General features: G+C 64.2%; 1 protein-coding gene across 1 annotated transcript; it reads right to left on the minus strand.

The window, feature by feature from the left end:
• Positions 1-199: 199 nt before the first annotated feature.
• On the minus strand, positions 200-12164 carry LOC142595857 (serine/threonine-protein kinase TAO2-like). Its single transcript, XM_075724700.1, is given in 14 exon segments — positions 200-433; positions 435-600; positions 1891-1917; positions 3299-3567; positions 6830-6997; positions 7121-7202; positions 7302-7395; positions 7474-7565; positions 7650-7763; positions 9639-9735; positions 9832-9877; positions 11681-11782; positions 11880-11951; positions 12033-12164. Coding segments are annotated over 14 exon segments (1695 nt in total).
• Between the last annotated feature and the right edge of the window lie 7620 nt (positions 12165-19784).

Here is a 19784-nt window from a genome sequence, read left to right on the forward strand (position 1 = left end):
CCCCACCCAACCACACCCCTCTTAAGCCCCTCCCATCCCCTTTAAGCCCCTCCCACTCCCCCAAGCCCCTCCCACCCCCTCCTCCAAGCCTCCCTGGCGCCTCCAGGCCAAGTCGCCGCCATCTTGGGGGACGCTCCCCAATCCCCCCCCCCCCACCCAACCACACCCTCCCACCCCTCTTAAGCCCCTCCCACCCCCTTTACGCCCCGCCCACCTCCTTCTCGAAGATGGCCTGGTGCCTGCGGGCCAGCTTGTCGGCTTCGGCGGCGGCGGCCAGGCGCTGGCTCTCCAGCTCGCGGTCGAGGCGGAGCTGGTGCTCGGCCAGCTCGGCCCGCAGGCGGCTCTCCAAGCCCAGCAGCTGCTTCTGGTGCTGGCGCCGCATGCGCTGGTAGCCGCTGAGCTGCTCCCGCAGGGCCGCCTCCCGCTCGCGGGGCGCGCTGCTGCCGCGTCACCAGGGAGGCCGTGCGGATGGTGGAGAAGTGGTGGGGGAAGGGGGCGGGGGGAAGGGCGGCGGCGGGGGGGCGGGGGAGGGGGCGGCGGCGGGGGGGGGAGGGAGAAGGGGCGGGGGGGAGGGAGGGGGCTCGTAGAGGCCGTCGGGGGCTGCGGGGGGGGGGGGGGGGAAGAGCGGGGAATTTTCAGGGGGGGGCGCGTCAACGGGGTCACCCCATGGGGGCGGCCCCACATCAGAACCTCCCCATGGTCTTGGTGGGCCTCAACGGGGTCAACCCACGGTGGTGGTGGGCCTCAACGGGTCAACCCACGGTGGTGGTGGGCCTCAACGGGGTCAACCCACGGTGGTGGGCCCACCTCAGAACCGCCCCATGGTCTTGGTGGGTCTCAACGGGGTCAACCCACAGTGGTGGGCCTCAACGGGGTCAACCCATGGTGGTGGTGGCCCTCAACAGGGTCAACCCATGGTGGTGGTGGCCCTCAACAGGGTCAACCCATGGTGGTGGGCATCAATGGGGTCAACCCATGACAGTGGTGGCCCCACCTCAGAACCTCCCCATGGTCTTGGTGGGTCTCAACGGGGTCAACCCATGACGGTGGTGGGCCTCAACGGGTGTCAACCCATGGTGGTGGCCCTCAACGGGGTCAACCCTATGATGGTGGTGGCCCTCAACGGGGTCAACCCTATGATGGTGGTGGCCCTCAACGGGGTCAACCCTATGATGGTGGTGGCCCTCAACGGGGTCAACCCTATGATGGTGGTGGCCCTCAACGGGGTCAACCCTATGATGGTGGTGGCCCTCAACGGGGTCAACCCTATGATGGTGGCGGCTCTCCAACGCGGTCAACCCACGATGGTGGCCCCACCTCAGAACCTCCCCATGACGGCGGTGGCCCTCAACGGGGTCAACCCATGATGGTGGGCATCAATGGGGTCAACCCATGACAGTGGTGGCCCCACCTCAGAACCTCCCCATGTCTTGGTGAGTCTCAACGGGGTCAACCCATGACGGTGGGTGGGCCTCAACGGGGTCAACCCATGACGGTGGTGGGCCTCAACGGGGTCAACCCATGACGGTGGCCCCACCTCAGAACCTCTACATGGTTGCGGTGGGTCTCAACACGGCCATCCTATGATGGTGGGCATCAACGGGGTCAACCCATGATGGTGGTGGTGGCCCTCAACGGGGTCGACCCACGATGGTGGCCCCCACCTCAGAACCTCCCCATGGTGGCAGTGGCCCTCAACGGGGTCAAGCCATGACGGTGGTGGTGGCCCTCAACGGGGTCGACCCACGATGGTGGCCCCACCTCAGAACCTCCCCATGGTGGTGGTGACCCTCAATGGGGTCAACCCATGACGGTGGTGGTGGCCCTCAACGGGGGTCAACCCACGACCGTGGCCCCACCTCAGAACCTCCCCATGGTGGCGGTGGGTACAACGGGGTCACCCCACGGTGGTGGGGCCTCAGCGGGGTCAACCTATGACAATGGTGGGCCCACCTCAGAACCTCCCCATGGTCGTGGTGGGTCTCAATGGGGTCACCCCATGGTGGTGGGCCTCAAGAGGCTCAACCCATGATGTTAGGCATCAATGGGGTCACCCCGTGACAGTGCTGGGTCTCGATGGGTCACCCCATGGTGGTGGCCCCAGCTCAGAACCTCCCCATGGTGGTTGGTCTGAATGGGGTCAGCCCATGGTGGTGGTGGGCCCATCTCGGAACCTTCCTACAGTGGTGGAACCACACCTCATGGTCTCCCTATGCTGGCGGAACCCATCAGGACCTTCCTACGGTGGCATCCCTGCACCTTAGGGCCTTCTCATGGTGGTGGAACCCATCTATGATGGTGGAGCTGCACCTCAGGACCTCCCAACGGTGCTGGCCCCAAACCTCAAGACCTCCTAGGGTGGTGGAACCCATCAGGGCCTCACTATGACGGTGTCCCCACAGCTTAAGACCTTCTCATGGTGGTAGAACCCATCAGAACCCCTCTATGATGGTGGAACCACATCTCAGCACCTTCCAGTGGTGGTGGAACCCATCAGGACCGCCCTACGGTGGTGTCCCCGCACCTTAGGACCTCCTCACAGTGCTACAACCCATCAGAACCCCTCTATGACGGTGGAGCAGCACCTCAAGACTTCCCTATGGTGCTGACCCCAAACCTCAAGACCTCCCTAGGGTGGTGGAACCCATCAGGACCTCCCTACGATGGCAGAACCACAGCTTAGGATCTTCTCATGGTGGTAGAACCCATCAGAACCTCTCTACGATGGTGGAACCACATCTCAGGACCTTCCTGTGCTGGTGGAACCCATCAGGACCTTCCTACGGTGGCGTCCCAGCACCTTAGGACCTTCTCATGGTGGTGGAACCCCTCAGAACCCATCTATGATGGCGGAGCTGCAGCTCAGGACCTCCCTACGGTGCTGGCCCCAAAACCTCAAGACCTCCCTAGGGTGGTGGAACCCATCAGGACCTCCCTATGATGGTAGAACCACAGCTTAGGACCTTCCTGTGCTGGTGGAACCCATCAGGTCCTCCCTACGGTGGTGTCCCTGCACCGTAGAACCTTCTCATGGTGGTGGAACCCCTCAGAACCCATCTACGATGGTGGAGCAGCACCTCAAGACTCCCCACGGTGCTGGCCCCAAACCTCAAGACCTCCCTAGGGTGGTGGAACCCATCAGGACCTCCCTACACCGGCAGGCCCACCTCGAGCCACCTCCACGGCGCTGACCCCGCGCCTCAGGACTCGGTGGAACCCACCATGACCTCCCCACAGCGGTGGGGCCCCCCATGGCCACCTCCCCACCCTGGTGGGCCCCCCATGGCCACCTCCCCACCCTGGTGGGCCCCCTGAACTCACGGGCAAGCGGTGGATGACGGAGCTGTTGGAGGTGACGGTGTGCTCCCCCTCCTGCATCATGGCCAACTCGGGCCCTTCGTCCTCCTCCTCGTCTTCCTCTTCCTCCTCCTCTTCCTCCTCGGAGGCGTCGGCCAAGCTGTTGACGCTGCTGCTCTGGCTGGAGGCGCTGATGGACATGCTGGGCAGCGAATGGCTGCTCTCCATGCTGCCCACCGTCCCCGCCCGCTGCAGGAAGGGCTCCGGTTCCTGGGGGAAAGGAGAAGGGGGACAACGGTGGGGTGGGGACCTCAGGGAGGGGACACGGGGGGGACAAGGGGACCCCAGGGTGGGCAAGGGGGCAACAAGGACCTTGGAGATGTCCCGTGGGGGTCAACAAAGACCCCAAGGAGACAGAGGGGACCCCAGGGAGGTGACACGGGGGTCTAAAGGGACCCCAAAATGGGGCAAAGAACATTGGGAGGGACCATGGGGGTCAATGAAGACCCCGAGGGGACAAACGGGACACCAGGGAGGTGACACGGGGGTCAAGCAGACCCGAAAATGGGGCAAGAACATTGGGAGGGACCGTGGGGGTCAATGAGGACCTTGGAGATGTCCCATGGGGGTCAACCAGGACTTCGGAGGGGACAAGGGGACCCCAGAGTGGGCAAGGACGTGGGGAGGGACCATGGGGGTCAACGAGGACCTCGGAGATGTCCCGTGGGGTCAATGAGGACCCTGAGGGGACAAAGGAGACACCAGAGAGGTGACACGGGGGTCAAGGGGACCCCAAAATGGGGCAAGAACTTTGGGAGAGACCATGGGGGTCAATGAGAACCTTGGAAAAGTCCCATGGGGGTCAACAAAGACCCCAAGGAGACAATGGGGACCCCAGGGAGGGGACACGGGGGTCAAGGGGGCCCCAGAGTGGGCAAGAACATTGGGAGGGGACCATGGGGGTCAATGAGGACCTTGGAGATGTCCCATGGGGTTCAACAAGGACCCCAAGGGGACAAGGGGACCCCAGGGAGGTGACACCGGGGGTCAAAGGGACCCCAAAATGGGGCAAGAACATTGGGAGGGACCATGGGGGTCAACGAGGACCTTGGAGATGTCCCATGGGGGTCAACCAGGACTTCGGAGGGGACAAGGGGGACCCCAGGGTGGGCAACGATGTGGGGAGGGACCATGGGGGTCAACGAGGACCTCGGAGATGTCCCGTGGGGGTCAATGAGGACCCCGAGGGGACAAAAGAGACACCCAGAGAGGTGACACGGGGGTCAAGGGGACCCCAAAATGGGCAAGAACTTTGGGAGAGACCATGGGGGTCAATGAGAACCTTGGAAAAGTCCCATGGGGGGTCAACAAAGACCCCAAGGAGACAGTGGGGACCCCAGGAGGTGACACGGGGGTCAAGGGGGCCCCAGAGGGGGCAAGGAGGTGGGGAGGAACCATGGGGGTCAACGAGGACCTTGGAGATGTCCCATGGGGTTCAACAAGGACCCCAAGAAGACAGAGGAGGACCCCAGGGAGGTGACACCGGGGGTCAAAGGTACCCCAAAATGGGGCAAGAACATTGGGAGGGACCATGGGGGTCAACGAGGACCTGGGAGATGTCCCATGGGGGTCAACCAGGACTTCAGAGGGGACAAGGGGACCCCAGGGTGGGCAACGATGTGGGGGAGGGACCATGGGGGGTCAACGAGGACCTCGGAGATGTCCCGTGGGGGTCAATGAGGACCCCGAGGGGACAAAAGAGACACCAGAGAGGTGACACGGGGGTCAAGGGGACCCCAAAATGGGGCAAGAACTTTGGGAGAGACCATGGGGGTCAACGAGGACCTGGGAGATGTCCCATGGGGGTCAACAAAGACCCCAAGGGAACAGTGGGGACCCCAGGGAGGGGACACGGGGGGTCAAGGGGGCCCCAGAGGGGGCCAAGGAGGTGGGGAGGGACCATGGGGGGCAACGAGGACCCCAAACGGGACAGCAGAGTTGTGACCGCGTGCCATTGGGTGGGACAAGACCCCAAAAGAGACAACAAGGACACCCAAGAATATGACACGGTGGTGGCCAAGACCCCAAAGATGACAACGAGGACCCCAGGGACGTCCCATGGTGGTGGCCAAGACCCCAGGAGGTGCCAGCGGACCACCTGGACCTACCACGATGGTGGCCAAGACCCCAAATGAGACAACAAAGACCCCAGGGACGTCCCACAGCCGTGGAGAAGACCCCAAAGGAAACGAGAACTTCATGAGAACGTCCCATGAGGGTGACTGAGACCCCAAAGAGCACAACGAGGACCCCAGGGGCGTCCCACGGTGGTGGCCAAGACCCCAAAGGGGACAATGAGGACCCCAGGGACATCCCCCAGCCATGGAAAAGACCCCAAAACCAACAAAGTTCATGAGAACGTCCCACGGTGGCGGCCAAGACTCCAGGAAGTGCCAGGAGACCGCAAAAATGACTCATGGTGGTGGCCAAGACCCCAAAGAGGACAACGAGGACCCCAGGGATGTCGCATGGTGGTGGCCAAGACCCCAGGAGGTGCCAGGACCACCTGGACCTACCACGATGGCGGCCAGGACCCCAAAGGGGACAACGAGGACCCCAGGGATGTCCCCCAGCCATGGAGAAGACCCCAAAGTCAACAACAAGTTCATGAGAACGTCCCACGGTGGTGACTGACACCCCAAAGGGGACAACGAGGACCCCAGGGATGTCCCACAGCCACAGACAAGACCCCAAAGTCAACAAAAGGTTCATGAGAACGTCCCACGGTGGTGCCCAAAACCCCAGGAGGTACCGGGGACCACAAAGATGCATCATGGTGGTGGCCAAGAGCCCAAAGGGGACAACAAGGACCCCAAGGACGTCCCCCAGCCGTGGAGAAGCCCCCAAAGTCAACAAAGTTCATGAGAACGTCCCACGAGGGTGACTGAGACCCCAGGAAGTGCCAGGGGACCACAAAAATGTCCCACGGTGGTGGCCAAGACCCCAAAGGGGACAACGAGGACCCCAGGGACGTCCCATGGTGGTGGCCAAGACCCCAGGAGGTGCCAGCGGACCACCTGGACCTACCACGATGGTGGCCAAGACCCCAAATGAGACAACAAAGACCCCAGGGACGTCCCACAGCCGTGGAGAAGACCCCAAAGGGAACGAGAACTTCATGAGAACGTCCCATGAGGGTGACTGAGACCCCAAAGGGGACAACGAGGACCCCAGGGATGACCCATGGTGGTGGCCAAGACCCCAGGAGGTGACAGGACCACCTGGACCTACCACGATGGTGGCCAAGACCCCAAATGAGACAACAAAGACCCCAGGGACGTCCCACAGCCGTGGAGAAGACCCCAAAGCCAACAAAGTTCATGAGAACGTCCCACGGTGGTGGCCAGGACCCCAGGAAGCGCCAAGGGACCACAAAAATGTCCCACGGTGGTGGCCAAGACCCCAAAGGGGACAACGAGGACCCCAGGGACGTCCCCCAACCGTGGAGAAGCCCCTCCGGAGCCTTCCTCACCTCCTCCTCCTCGCCAGGATCGGGCCCGGGCCCGTTGGGGGCTTCTTGGAAGAGAATTTTTTTCATTTTGCGATACTGGAGGTTGTCGAGCTCCCGGACGGCGTCCTTGGTCCTCTGGATCAGGTCCAAGACCACCCTCTGGGGCCGCTCCCGCAGCAGGAACCGGTGCTGGCGGCGGAGGGGGACAAAAGAAAAAGAAAAATAGGGGGAAATTTGGGGGGGGGGGGGCTGCCCCCAAAGTTGGGGTCCGAGCCGGCCGTGGGGCTTGCGGCGGCCGCCCCAAAATTCTACCTTGAGGAGAACGTCGGAGGTGGGCCGATCCGGGGGGATCTTCTGGAGGCAAGAATCGACGAAATTACGGAAGTATTCCGACCTGCAAGCGGAATCGGCGGGCGGTAGGGGGTCTAAAAGCCGCGACCCACACGTTCGGGGCGGACCCACATATTTTTTTGGGGGGGGCGCGTCGTCTCACCAATGGCTGGCTTGGAGAACCGGCGACTCGTTCTGCGCTATGTGGTATAAGGCACTCATCGCGTTCATGTTGAAGAGCGGCGGTTTCCTCTCCGCTATGGGGCAGGCACGCACGCTTAGGGGGCAGAGATGTGGGGCGAGCCCCCCAAGTCCGCCCCGGGCCGCTTCCTCACCCAACTCGATGCAGGTGATGCCCAAGGACCAAACGTCGGCTTTGCCGTCGTACTGCCCCTCGTCCATGGCCAGGATCACCTCCGGCGCCATCCTGGGGGGCGGAGGGGGACGTGGGGAGGGGCCTCGGGCCCCGCCGTGGGGCTGAGCCCCACAAGCGCGCTCCCCCGCCCCTTACCAATAGGGCGTCCCCACGAAGGAGTTGGCGGGGGCGACGATGGAGGCCGAGCCGAAATCCCCCAACTTCACCTGCCCCGGCTCCGTCAGCAGGATGTTGCCGGCTTTCACGTCTCTGTGGGGCAGAGGGGGGGATCAGTGGGGCAGAGGGGGGAGCTGTGGGGCAGGGGAGATCAGTGGGCAGAAGGGGGAATCAGTGGGGCAGAGGGGGGAGCTGTGGGGATCAGCGGGGCAGGAGAGAACAATGGGGCAGGAGGGGGATCTGTGGGGCAGGAGAAAGCCAAGACTGGTAGGGTAGATCAGTGGGGCAGAGTATCAGTGGGGCAGGAAAGTAGGGCAGCAGAGATGAGTGGGGCAGAGCGGGGATCAGTGGGGCAGGAGGAAGGGGAGAATTGGTAGGGTAGGAGAAATCAATGGGGCAGAGAATCAGTGGGGCAGGACAGTGGAGCAGGACAGATCAGTGGGGCAGAGGGGGGAATCTGCGTGGCGGGGGGATCAGTGGGGCAGAGGGGGGATCAGCGGGGCAGGAGGAAACAATGCGGCAGGAGAGAACAATGGGGCAGGAGGGGGATCTGTGGGGCAGAGGGGGGACCTGTGGGGATCAGTGGGGCAGGAGAGAACAATGGGGCAAGAGGGGGATCTGTGGGGCAGAGGGGGGACCTGTGGGGATCAGTGGGGCAGGAGAGAGAACAATGGGGCAGGAGGAGGATCAGTGGGGCAGGAGAAAGGTAGGATTAGTAGGGTAGATCAGTGGGGCACAGTATCAGTGGGGCAGAAAAGTATGGCGGCAGGAGAGATGAGTGGGGCAGAGGAGGGATCTGCGTGGCGGGGGGGATCAGTGGGGCAGAGGGGGGATCAGTGGGGCAAGACGGAGAAAAGGATTGGTAAGGTAGGAGACATCAGTGGGGCAGAGAATCAGTGGGGCAGGAAATGAGTGGGGCACAAAGGATCCCTAGGGCAGGAGAGATCAGTGGGGCAGGAAAGGAGATCTGTGGGGCAGCAGGGAGAAGGGATCGGTAGGGTAATCAGTGGGGCACAGAATCAGTGGGGCAGAGAATCACTGGGGCACAAAAGAGGGGAGATCTCTGGGACAAATGATCAGTGGGGTAGGGGGATCTGTGGGGCAGAGAATCAGTGGGGCAGAAAGGAGGGGGGATCTCTGGCGCAAAGGATCAGTGGGGCAGGGGGGATCTGTGAGGCAGGAAAGGGGGAATCAGTGGGGCAGAAGATCAGTGGGGTGGAGGGATCTGTGGGGAAGGGGGGATCAGTGGGGCGGGAGATCAGTGGGGCAGGGAAAGGGGACACAGATGAACGTGGGATGATGGGATGGGATGTGGGGCAGATGTGGGGCAGCGGGACCGCCTGGTGCACTGGGGAGCACACGAGAAACAAACTGAGCTTGGGGCACGCTATGGGGCAGCCGTGGGGCAGACAAGACCTGGGGTACGCTATGGGGCACGCCGTGGGGCAGCCAAAGCTTGGGGTACGCTATGGGGCAGCCCGATCCCAAAGCAGGCAATGGGGCAGCGTGATGTCCCAGCGTGCCATGGGGCACCCAAGGGGTAAAGAGAGCCTGGGGCGTGCTATGGGGCAACCGTGGGGCAGCTATGGGGCAGCCAGAGGTCAGAGTATGCTATGGGGCACGCCGTGGGGCAGACAAGACCAGGGGTACGCTATGGGGCAGCCCGATCCCGAACCAGATGATGGAGCAGCGTGATGTCCCGGCACACCATGAGGCACCCGAGGGGTAAAGAGAGCCCGGGGTGCGCTATGGGGCAGCTATGGGGCAGCCAGAGCTCAGAGCATGCTATGGGGCACGCCGTGGGGCAGACAAGACCTGGGGCACGCTATGGGGCAGCCTAATTTTGAAGCAGACGACGGGGCAGTGTGCCGTCCCGGCGCGCCGTGGGGCCCCCGAGGGGTAAAGAGAGCCTGGGGCGCGCTGTGGGGCGGCCGTGGGGCAGCTGTGGGGCAGCTGTGGGGCAGGCACCTGTGGATCATGTTGTGCGCGTGGAGGTAGGCCAGGCCCTGCAGCGCGCCGTGGGTGATGGCGGCGATCTCCACCTCCTGCAGCGGCTTCTTGTGCACTGGGGGGGGGGGGCAGAGGGGCTGAGCCATGGGGCGCCCCACGGCGCTGCCCCACGGTGCCGCCCCATGGCGTGCCCCACGGCGCCGGGACTCACCCTCCAGCAGGTCGGAGGCCGAGCCCAGGCAGTACTCCATGGCCAGCTGGGGAGAGGAGGGTCAGCGCCTGCCCCACATCTGCCCCCCAAGTCCTGCCGTGGGGCGGCCCCCTGCCCCACAGCGCAGCCCCGCTGTGGGTTTCCCCCCACCCCAGAACCGCCCCCAGAGCCCGGCTGTGGGTCCCGTGCCCCCCAACTGCACCCTGCCCTACATCTATGGGGCCCAACACCCCCCCTACCCCACACCTAAGGGCCCCAAACCCCGTATCTATGGGTCCCAAAGTGCCCCCTAACCCCATCTATGGGGCCTGACACCCCCCTGCCCCACATCTATGGGTCCTGACCCCTCCCTGATCCCTACCTATGGGTCCTGCCCCCTCCCTGCCCCACACCTATGGACCCAAATTCCCATCTATGGGTCCCAATGTCCCCCCTGCCCCACATCTATGGGTCCCAACCCCTCCCTGCCCCACACCCAGGGACCCAAATCCCCATCTATGGGTCCCAACTCCCCCCTGCCCCACACCTATGGGTCCTGCCCCCTCCCTGCCCCACACCCAAGGGCCCAAATCCCCATCTATGGGTCCCAATGTCCCCTCTGCCCCACACCTACGCATCCCAAAGCGCCCCCAAACCCCATCTAGGGGCCCCAAGCCCCCCCCCGCCCCACACCTATGGGTCTGACCCCTCCCTGACCCCCCACCTATGGGTCCTGCCCCTTCCCTGCCCCACATCTATGGGCCCCAGACCCCATCTACAGGCCTGAACTCCCCCCTGCCCCACACCCAGGGGCCCAAAACCCAATCTATGGGCCCCAACGCCCCCTCTGCCCCACACCTAGGGGCCCCGACCCCTCCCTGCCCCACACATACGCATCCTAAAGCGCCCCAAACCCCACCTACAGGCCTCAATGCCCCCTCTGCCCCACACCTATGGGTCCCAACAACCTCCTGCCCCACACCTATGGGTCCCAACAACCTCCTGCCTCACAGCTAAGGGTCGCGACAACCCCCTGCCCCACACATACGCATCCTAAAACGCCCCAAACCCCACCTATGGGCCCCAACGCCCCCTCTGCCCCACACCTGTGGGTCCTGCCCCCTCCCTGCCCCACACCTATGGGTCCCAACAACCCCCTGCCTCACACCTATGGGCCCCGGCCACTCCCTGCCCCACACCTGTGGGTCCCGCCCCCTCCCTGCCCCACACACGCACATCCTAAAACGCCCCAAACCCCACCTATGGGCCCCAACGCCCCCCTCTGCCCCACACCTATGGGTCCCAACAACCCCCTGCCCCACACCTAGGGGCCCTGACCCCTCCCTGCCCCACACCTGTGGGTCCCGACCCCTCCCTGCCCCACACCTACACATCCTAAAGCGCCCCAAACCCCACCTACGGGCCCCAGCACCCCCCCTGCCCCACAGCTATGGGCCCCGCCTCCTCCCTGCCCCACACCTGTGGGTCCCAACAACTCCCTGCCCCACACCTAGGAGCCCCGACCCCTCCCTGCCCCACACCTATGGGTCCCGCCCCCCTCCCTGCCCCACACCTATGGGTCCCGCCCCCCTCCCTGCCCCACACCTATGGGTCCTAAAACGCCCCAAACCCCACCTATGGGCTTCAACGCACCCCCTGCCCCACACATATGGGTCCCAACAACCTCCTGCCCCACACCTATGGCTCCCGACCCCTCCCTGCCCCACACATACGCATCCTAAAACATCCCAAACCCCACCTATGGGCCCCAACGCCCCCCCCGCCCCACACCTATGGGTCCCGCCCCCTCCCCGCCCCACACCTGTGGGCCCCGCCCCCTCCCTGCCCCACACCTGTGGGGCGGGCTCACCCAGGCCGTGTGCTCCCGCAGGTAGCACCCCTTGTACTCGATGGTGTTGGGGTGGCGCAGCTTCTGCAGGAACTTCACCTCCTTGATGATGTCCTGCCACTTCTGTGGGGCAGAGAAAAAGCGTGGGGCGGCGATGTGGGGCAGAGACGTGGGGCGGAGGCGTGGGGCGGAGGCGTGGGGCGGAGGCGTGGGGCCTCACCTCGTTCGACTGCTTCCCGCTGTACGACATCTTCTTGATGGCCACCACCTCGTTAGTCCGCATGTCCCGCGCCTGCAAAAGGACAAACGGCCGAGGGATGTGTGGGGCAGGAGGACTTGTGGGGCAGGCGCGGGGCACTTGGGGGGCACTCACGAAGTAGACGGCGCCGAAGCTGCCGTGGCCGATCTCCCGCAGGTCGCCGAAAAGTTTTTCGGGATCTTCTTTGAAAAAAAGCTCGGCCACTTCGGGATCCTTCAAGCTGCCGGCGCGGGCGTTGGAGGGCATGGCGGCGGCTGTGGGGCAGCGACCCATAGATTCCGTGGGGCTGAGGTGGGGGCGAGTCCAGGCTCTGCCCCACAAGGGACCCAGGGGACCCAGACAACCGTGCTCTGCCCCCCAAGTGACCCAGGCTCTGCCCCACAAGTCCCACTGCCCCACACATAAGCCAGAAATCCAAGCTCTGCCCCACAAGTGACCCAAGTGACCCAGATGACCATGCTCTGCCCCACAAGTCCCACTGCCCCACACATGACCCAGACGTCCAGGCTCTGCCCCCCAAGTGACCCAGACGACCGTGCCCTGCCCCACAAGTGACCCAGGCTCTGCCCCACAAGTCCCACTGCCCCACACATGACCCAGACGTCCAGGCTCTGCCCCCCAAGTGACCCAGGCTCTGCCCCACACATAAGCCAGAAATCCAGGCTCTGCCCCACAAGTGACCCAAGTGACCCAGATGACCGTGCTCTGCCCCACAAGTGACCCAGGCTCTGCCCCACAAGTCCCACTGCCCCACACATGACCCAGACGTCCAGGCTCTGCCCCACAAGTGACCCAGAAGTCCACACTCTGCCCCACAAGTGACCCAGACTCTGCCCCACAAGTCTCACTGCCCCACACACAAATCAGAAGCCCACACTCTGCCCCACAAGTGACCCAGAGAGCCCAGATGACCGTGCTCTGCCCCACAAGTGACCCAGACTCTGCCCTACAAGTGACACTGGGGTCCAGGCTCTGCCCCACAAGTCCCACTGCCCCACAGGGGATGCAGGACTCCAAGCTCTGCCCCACAAGTGACCCAGATCCTGCCCCACAAGTGACCCAGGGGGCCAAGCTCTGCCCCACAAATGCCAGAAAACACTTGGGGCCCAGGTCCTGCCCCACAAGTGACCAAAGCAACCCAGGACTCCAAGCTCTGCCCCATAAGTGCCAGAAAGGCCTCGGGGCCCAGGCTCTGCCCCCCAAGTGACCCAGGACTCTCAGCTCTGCCCCACAACTGACCCATGGCTCCAAGTTCTGCCCCCCAGGTGCTGCAGGGCTCCAAGCTCTGCCCCACAAGTGACCCACGGCTCCATGCTCTGCCCCACAAGTACCAGAAACAACTCAGGGTCCAACCTCTGCCCCACAAGTGACCCAGGGCTCCAAGCTCTGCCCCATAAGTGCCAGAACGGACTCGGGGCCCAGGCTCTGCCCCCCAGGTGACCCAGGGGTCCATGCTCTGCCCCACAACTGACCCTGGGCACCCAGGGCTCCAAACTCTGCCCCACAAGTACCAGAAAGGCCTCAGGCCCAGGCTCTGCCCCACAGGTGGCCCCAGCCTCCAGGCTCTGCCCCCCAAGTGACCCAGGGCCCAGGCTCTGCCCCACAACTGGCCCCGGGCACCCAGGGCTCCAAGCTCTGCCCCACAAGTGACCCCAGGCTCCAGGCTCTGCCCCCCAAGTGCCAGAAAGGCCTCGGGGCCCAAGCTCTGCCCCCCAACCGCCCCAGGCCCCACCCCACAAGCGACCCACGGCTCCAAGCTCTGCCCCACAAGTGACCCAGGGCCCCGGCTCTGCCCCACAAGTGACCCCGGGCTCCAGGCTCTGCCCCACAAGTACCAGAAAGGCCCCGGGCTCCAGGCTCTGCCCCACAAGTGGCCCCGGGCACCCAGGGCTCCAAGCTCTGCCCCACAAGTGACCCCGGGCTCCAGGCTCTGCCCCCCAAGTGCCAGAAAGGCCTCGGGGCCCAAGCTCTGCCCCCCAACCGCCCCAGGCCCCACCCCACAAGCGACCCACGGCTCCAAGCTCTGCCCCCCAAGTGACCCAGGGCCCCGGCTCTGCCCCACAAGTGACCCAGGGCTCCAGGCTCTGCCCCACAAGTGACCCAGGGCTCCAGGCTCTGCCCCACAAGTACCAGAAAGGCCCCGGGCTCCAGGCTCTGCCCCACAAGTGGCCCCGGGCACCCAGGGCTCCAAGCTCTGCCCCACAAGTGACCCCGGGCTCCAGGCTCTGCCCCCCAAGTGCCAGAAAGGCCTCGGGGCCCAAGCTCTGCCCCCCAACCGCCCCAGGCCCCACCCCACAAGCGACCCACGGCTCCAAGCTCTGCCCCCCAAGTGACCCAGGGCCCCGGCTCTGCCCCACAAGTGACCCAGGGCTCCAGGCTCTGCCCCACAAGTGACCCAGGGCTCCAGGCTCTGCCCCACAAGTACCAGAAAGGCCCCGGGCTCCAGGCTCTGCCCCACAAGTGGCCCCGGGCACCCAGGGCTCCAAGCTCTGCCCCACAAGTGACCCCAGGCTCCAGGCTCTGCCCCCCAAGTGCCAGAAAGGCCTCGGGGCCCAAGCTCTGCCCCACAAGTGGCCCAGGCTCTGCCCCCCAAGCGCCCCGCTCCCCGCCCCGCTCTCACCGGCTCCCGGCGGCCCCAGCTCCGGTAGCGGCGGGCGGTGGGGGGGGGCCCAGCCCCCCTCGTCCCCCCCCCGGCGGCTCCAGCTCCGGGGGGGGGGCTCCGGCCTCCCCCCAACTCCCTCCTGGGGCCGGGGCTGCCCAAAATAAAACAAAACCCCCAAAAAACCAAAAAAAAAAAAACCACCCCCCCCGGGGGGACTGGCCCCCAAAACGGCGGGGGGGAACCGGGGGCCCCCCGGGCTTTAGGGCTGCGTGAGGCGGCGGGCGGCGGCCATGGGGGGCCCCCGCTGGGCCTCGCCGCGGCGGGGCTCGGGGACCCCCGGGGAGAGCGGTGGGGGGCGGCGGAGACCCCCGGGGAGGCTCCAGGGGCCCCCCCGGGCCCTTAGCGCGGCGCCATTTCCCCCGGGGAAGAAACCGCGGGGCGGCTGCGGGCCCCCGGCCCCCGCCGCTCCCCTCAGGGCCGCCCCGGAGCTAAGATGGCGCCGGCGGGGCGAACCGGAAGCGGCCGCCGGCAGGGGGCGGGGCGGCGCATGCGCGGAGGGCGGGGAAGGGCGGGGCGGGCGCATGCGCGGAAGCGGCGGCGGAAGCCGGGAGGCGGTGAGGGCGCGCCAGGAAGGGGGCGGGGATTGGGCGGGAGGGGGAGGGCGGGGGGTGGGCGCAGCCAATCAGCGCGCAAGCCGGTGAGGGGGGGAGGCCGGCGATTGGTTGGAGCGCTGAGGGCGGGGGGAGGGAAGGAGGAGGCGGAGCTGGTGTGGGGGGAGAGGGGGCGGGGCCGTGCGGGCGGAGCGGGCGGTGATTGGACGGCGCCGCTGTTGCCGGGGCAGGATGGGGGCTTCCTATTGGACGGCGCCCTCCCCCCCCCCCCGTCTCCCTAGCAACCGCTGGGCGCCAAAACCCGGCCCCCGTCGCCTTGGCAACGCCGAGGGTGTGGGCGGGGCCAAACCCAACCCGGGTGTTTTAAATGGGGGGGAAGGGGAGGGGCTACGCGCAAAGGGGCGGGGCCAGGGAGACGGGGCGGGGCTTGTAGGGGCGGTGGGCGGGGCCATGGAGAAGGGGGCGGGGCGAAAAGCGGCCGCGGGGCGCGGGAAGGGGCGGGGCGGCGGGAAGGGGGCGGGGCCGGCGAGCTGTGGGCAGGGTTAGAGGGGCGGTGGGCGGGGTTGGCGCTCGGTGGGCGGAGCCAGCAGCAGGGTTGGGTTTTGGGGTCCCGGGGTGGAGTTTTGGGGAGCTATGGTGGAATTTTGAACTTCTTGAGATCCCATCACCAAGTTTTGGGGTCACGGGGTGGAATTTTGGGGTCCCAGGGTGGAGTTTTGGGGCTCTGGAGGTCCCAGGACCAAGTTTTGGGGTCCCAGGGTGGAATTTTGGGGTCCCAGGATGGAGTTATGGAGTTCTGGAGAACCCATCACCAAGTTTTTGGGGTCCTGGGGTGGAGTTTTGAAGTTCTTGAGATCCCACCACCAAGTTTTGGGGTCCCAGGGTGGAGTTATGGGGCTCTGGAGGTCCCACGGCCAAGTTTTGGGGTCCCAGGCTGGAGTTAAGGGGCTCTGGAGGTCCCACCACCAAGTTTTGGGGTCCCAGGGTGGAGTTTTGGGGCTCTGGAGGTCCCACCACCAAGTTTTGGGGGCCCAGGGTGGAATTTTGGGGTCCCAGGATGGAGTTATGGAGTTCTGGAGAACCCATCACCAAGTTTTTGGGGTCCTGGGGTGGAGTTTTGAAGTTCTTGAGATCCCACCACCAAGTTTTGGGGTCCCAGGGTGGAGTTTTGGGGTCCCAGGATGGAGTTTTGGGGCTCTTGAGGTCCCACCACCAAGTTTTGGGGTCCCAGGGTGGAGTTTTGGGGCTCTTGAGATCCCACCACCAAGTGTTGGGGTCCCAGGGTGGAGTTATGGGGCTCTGGAGGTCCCACGGCCAAGTTTTGGGGTCCCAGGGTGGAGTTATGGGGCTCTGGAGGTCCCACCACCAAGTTTTGGGGTCCCAGGGTGGAGTTTCAGGGTGCTATGGTGGAATTTTGAAGTTCTTGAGATCCCACCACCATGTTTTGAGGGCCGAGGGTGGAGTTTTGGGGTCCCAGGGTGGAATTTTGGGGTCCCAAGATGGAGTTATGGGGCTCTGGAGGTCCCACCACCATGTTTTGGGGTCCCAGGATGGAGTTTTGGGGAGCTATGGTGGAATTTTGAAGTTCTTGAGATCCCACCACCAAGTTTTGGGGTCCCAGGGTGGAATTTTGGGGTCCCAGGGTGGAGTTTTGGGGCTCTGGAGGTCCCACCACCAAGTTTTGGGGTCCCAGGGTGGAGTTTTGGGGTGCTATGGTGGAATTTTGAAGTTCTTGAGATCCCACCACCATGTTTTGAGGGCCGAGGGTGGAGTTTTGGGGTCCCAGGGTGGAATTTTGGGGTCCTAGGATGGAGTTTTGGGGCTCTTGAGATCCCACCACCAAGTTTTGGGGTCCCAGGGTGGAGTTTCAGGGTGCTATGGTGGAATTTTGAAGTTCTTGAGATCCCACCACCATGTTTTAGGGGCCCAGGGTGGAATTTTGGGGTCCCAGGGTGGAGTTACAGGGCTCTGGAGGTCCCACGGCCAAGTTTTGGGGTCCCAGGATGGAGTTTTGGGGTCCCAGAGTGGAGTTTTGGGGTCCCAGGGTGGAATTTTGGGGTCCTGGGGTGGAGTTTTGAAGTTCTTGAGATCCCACCACCAAGTTTTGGGGTCCCAGGGTGGAATTTTGGGGTCCCAGGGTGGAGTTTTGGGGTCCCAGGGTGGAGTTATGGGGCTCTGGAGGTCCCACCACCAAGTTTTGGGGGCCCGGGGTGGAATTTTGAAGCTCTTGAGATCCCACCACCAAGTTTTGGTGTTCTCCAGCGTCATCGTGGGCCCTGGTGATGTTCTCCATCATCGTCATCATCGTTGTGGCTCAACGTCATGTTCTTCATCATCATCATCATCTTCATCGTCGTTGTCATCATCATCATCACCATCGTGGGTCACCTCTGTGGTCTTCATCATCAGCGTCGTGTGCCATGGTGATGTTCTCCATCGTCATCGTCATCGTGGCTCAACTTGATGTTCTTCATCGTCATGGTCAACATTGACGTTCATCATCGCCATCATCGTCATCATCACGATGGGCCACCTTCACGTTCTTCATCATCGTTGTGGGCCACAGTGACGCTCTCCATCATCATCATCACCACCATCATCATCGTCGTGGGCCACCTTCACGTTCTTCATCGCCATCATCATCGTGGGCCGTGCTGACGTTCTTCATCGCCATCACCATCATCGTGGGCTGTGTTGACGTTCTTCATCACCATCGTCATCATCATCGTGGGCCGTGCTGACGTTCTTTGTCACCATCGTCATCATCGTGGGCCGTGCTGACGTTCTTCATCGCCATCACCATCATCGTGGGCTGTGTTGACGTTCTTCATCACCATCGTCATCATCATCGTGGGCCGTGTCAACGTTCTTCATCGCCATCGTCATCATTGTGGGCCACCTTCACGTTCTTCATCACCATCATCATCATCGTGGCCCACGTTGATGTTCACCATCACCATCATCATCATCATCATCATCATCATCATCATCATCATCCTGGGCCACCTTCATGTTCTTCATCATTGCCATCAGCCTCCTCCCCCTCACGGGTCGCATTTCTCTCCATCATCATCATCATCATCATCGTCATCATCATCATCGTCATCATGTCCACCATCATAGTCATCATCATCATCATCGTCGTCATCATCATCATTGTCATCGTCTCCATCATCATCGTCATTATCATCATCGTCACCTTCACCATCATCGTCATCATCATCGTCATTATCATCGTCATCTCCATCATCATCGTCGTCGTCGTCGTCATCATCACCATCGCCATCTTCCTCTCCACCATCACCATCGTCATCACCACCCCCCCGCCCCGCTGACCTTCCTCCCGCCCCCCAGTGGCCACGCCCACGTACCTGGATGAGCCACGGCTGCAAGTGAGGGGGCGGGGCCTTGGGCGGGGCCATGGGGCTGGGGGCGGGGCCATGGGTGCGTTGGGGGCGTGGTCTTGCGGTTTGGGGGCGGGGCTATGGGTGTCTGGGGGCGGGGCCATGGGGGGTTGGGGCCCATGGGCGGGGCCGGGGGGTGGGGGCGGAGCTATGGGGCTTGGGGGCGGGGCCATGGGGTTCAGGGCGGGGCCGTGGGGGTTGGGGGCGGAGCCATGGGGGTTGGGGGCCCATGGGCGGGGCCTTGGGGGTTTGGGGGCGGGGCCATGGGGTTTGGGGGCTCATGGGCGGGTCCTTGGGGGGCTGGGGGCGGGGGCACGGCGATTGGGAGGCGGGGCCATGGGGGTTGGGGGCGTGGCTATGGAGTTGGGGCGTGGCTATGGGGTTGGGGGCCATGGGCGGGGCCTCAGGGTTGGGGCGGGGCCACGGGGGGCTGTGGGCGGGGCCACGGCTGCTGGTGGGCGGGGCCACGGGGGTTGGAGAGCCCGACGCGCCTTAAAGCGGCAACGCGGGGGGGACCCACAGGGTCTTAAAGGGGCAACACCGCTTCTTAAAGCGGCAACAGGGTGGGCCCACAGACTCTTAAAGCGGCAACACCATCGGGCTCACCGCTTCTTAAAGCGGCAACACCATCGGGCTCACCGCTTCTTAAAGCGGCAATGGGGGGACCCCACAGCGTCTTAAAGGGGCAACACCGCTTCTTAAAGGGGCGACAGAGTGCGTCCACCAGTTCTTAAAGGGGCAACACCAGGGGGGGTGTCTCACCGCTTCTTAAAGCGGCAACCGGGTGAGCCCAACAGCCCTTAGACAATGGCGCCTTTTAAAGGGACCGCGCCGGATTTTTGGGGGTTTTTCTGGGGGGGGTGGGGGAGGTTCTGGCTCGCGCCCCCCCTCTCCGTGTCTCCGCCCCAGGTTCCAGGGCAAGGCCCCGTTCGGCTTCGCCTCAGCTCCCCCAGCTCCAGCCCCAGCGTGGCAGAGGGTGACGTCCCCACCCCCCTCTACGAAACCGGGGTGAGCCCCTCCCCCCCCGGCGGCCACCCCTCCCCCAAGGCGGGGCAGGGGGGGTGTTTTGGGGGGCTCTGAGCCTTTCTGGGGGTCCTCCCCCCGCCTTTTCCCCCCACAGGCCACCAGGGAGTACGAGGGCTCCATCTGACGCCCCCCCCAGCGCCCCACAGGGGATGGGGGAGGGGCAGGACCCCAACCTTTGGGGAGGGGGAGGGGGAGGGCTGCCCCTCCCCCCCCAACACCCCCC

This window comes from Pelecanus crispus, chromosome 23 (assembly GCF_030463565.1).
Source record: "Pelecanus crispus isolate bPelCri1 chromosome 23, bPelCri1.pri, whole genome shotgun sequence".
Lineage (NCBI taxonomy): Eukaryota > Metazoa > Chordata > Aves > Pelecaniformes > Pelecanidae > Pelecanus > Pelecanus crispus.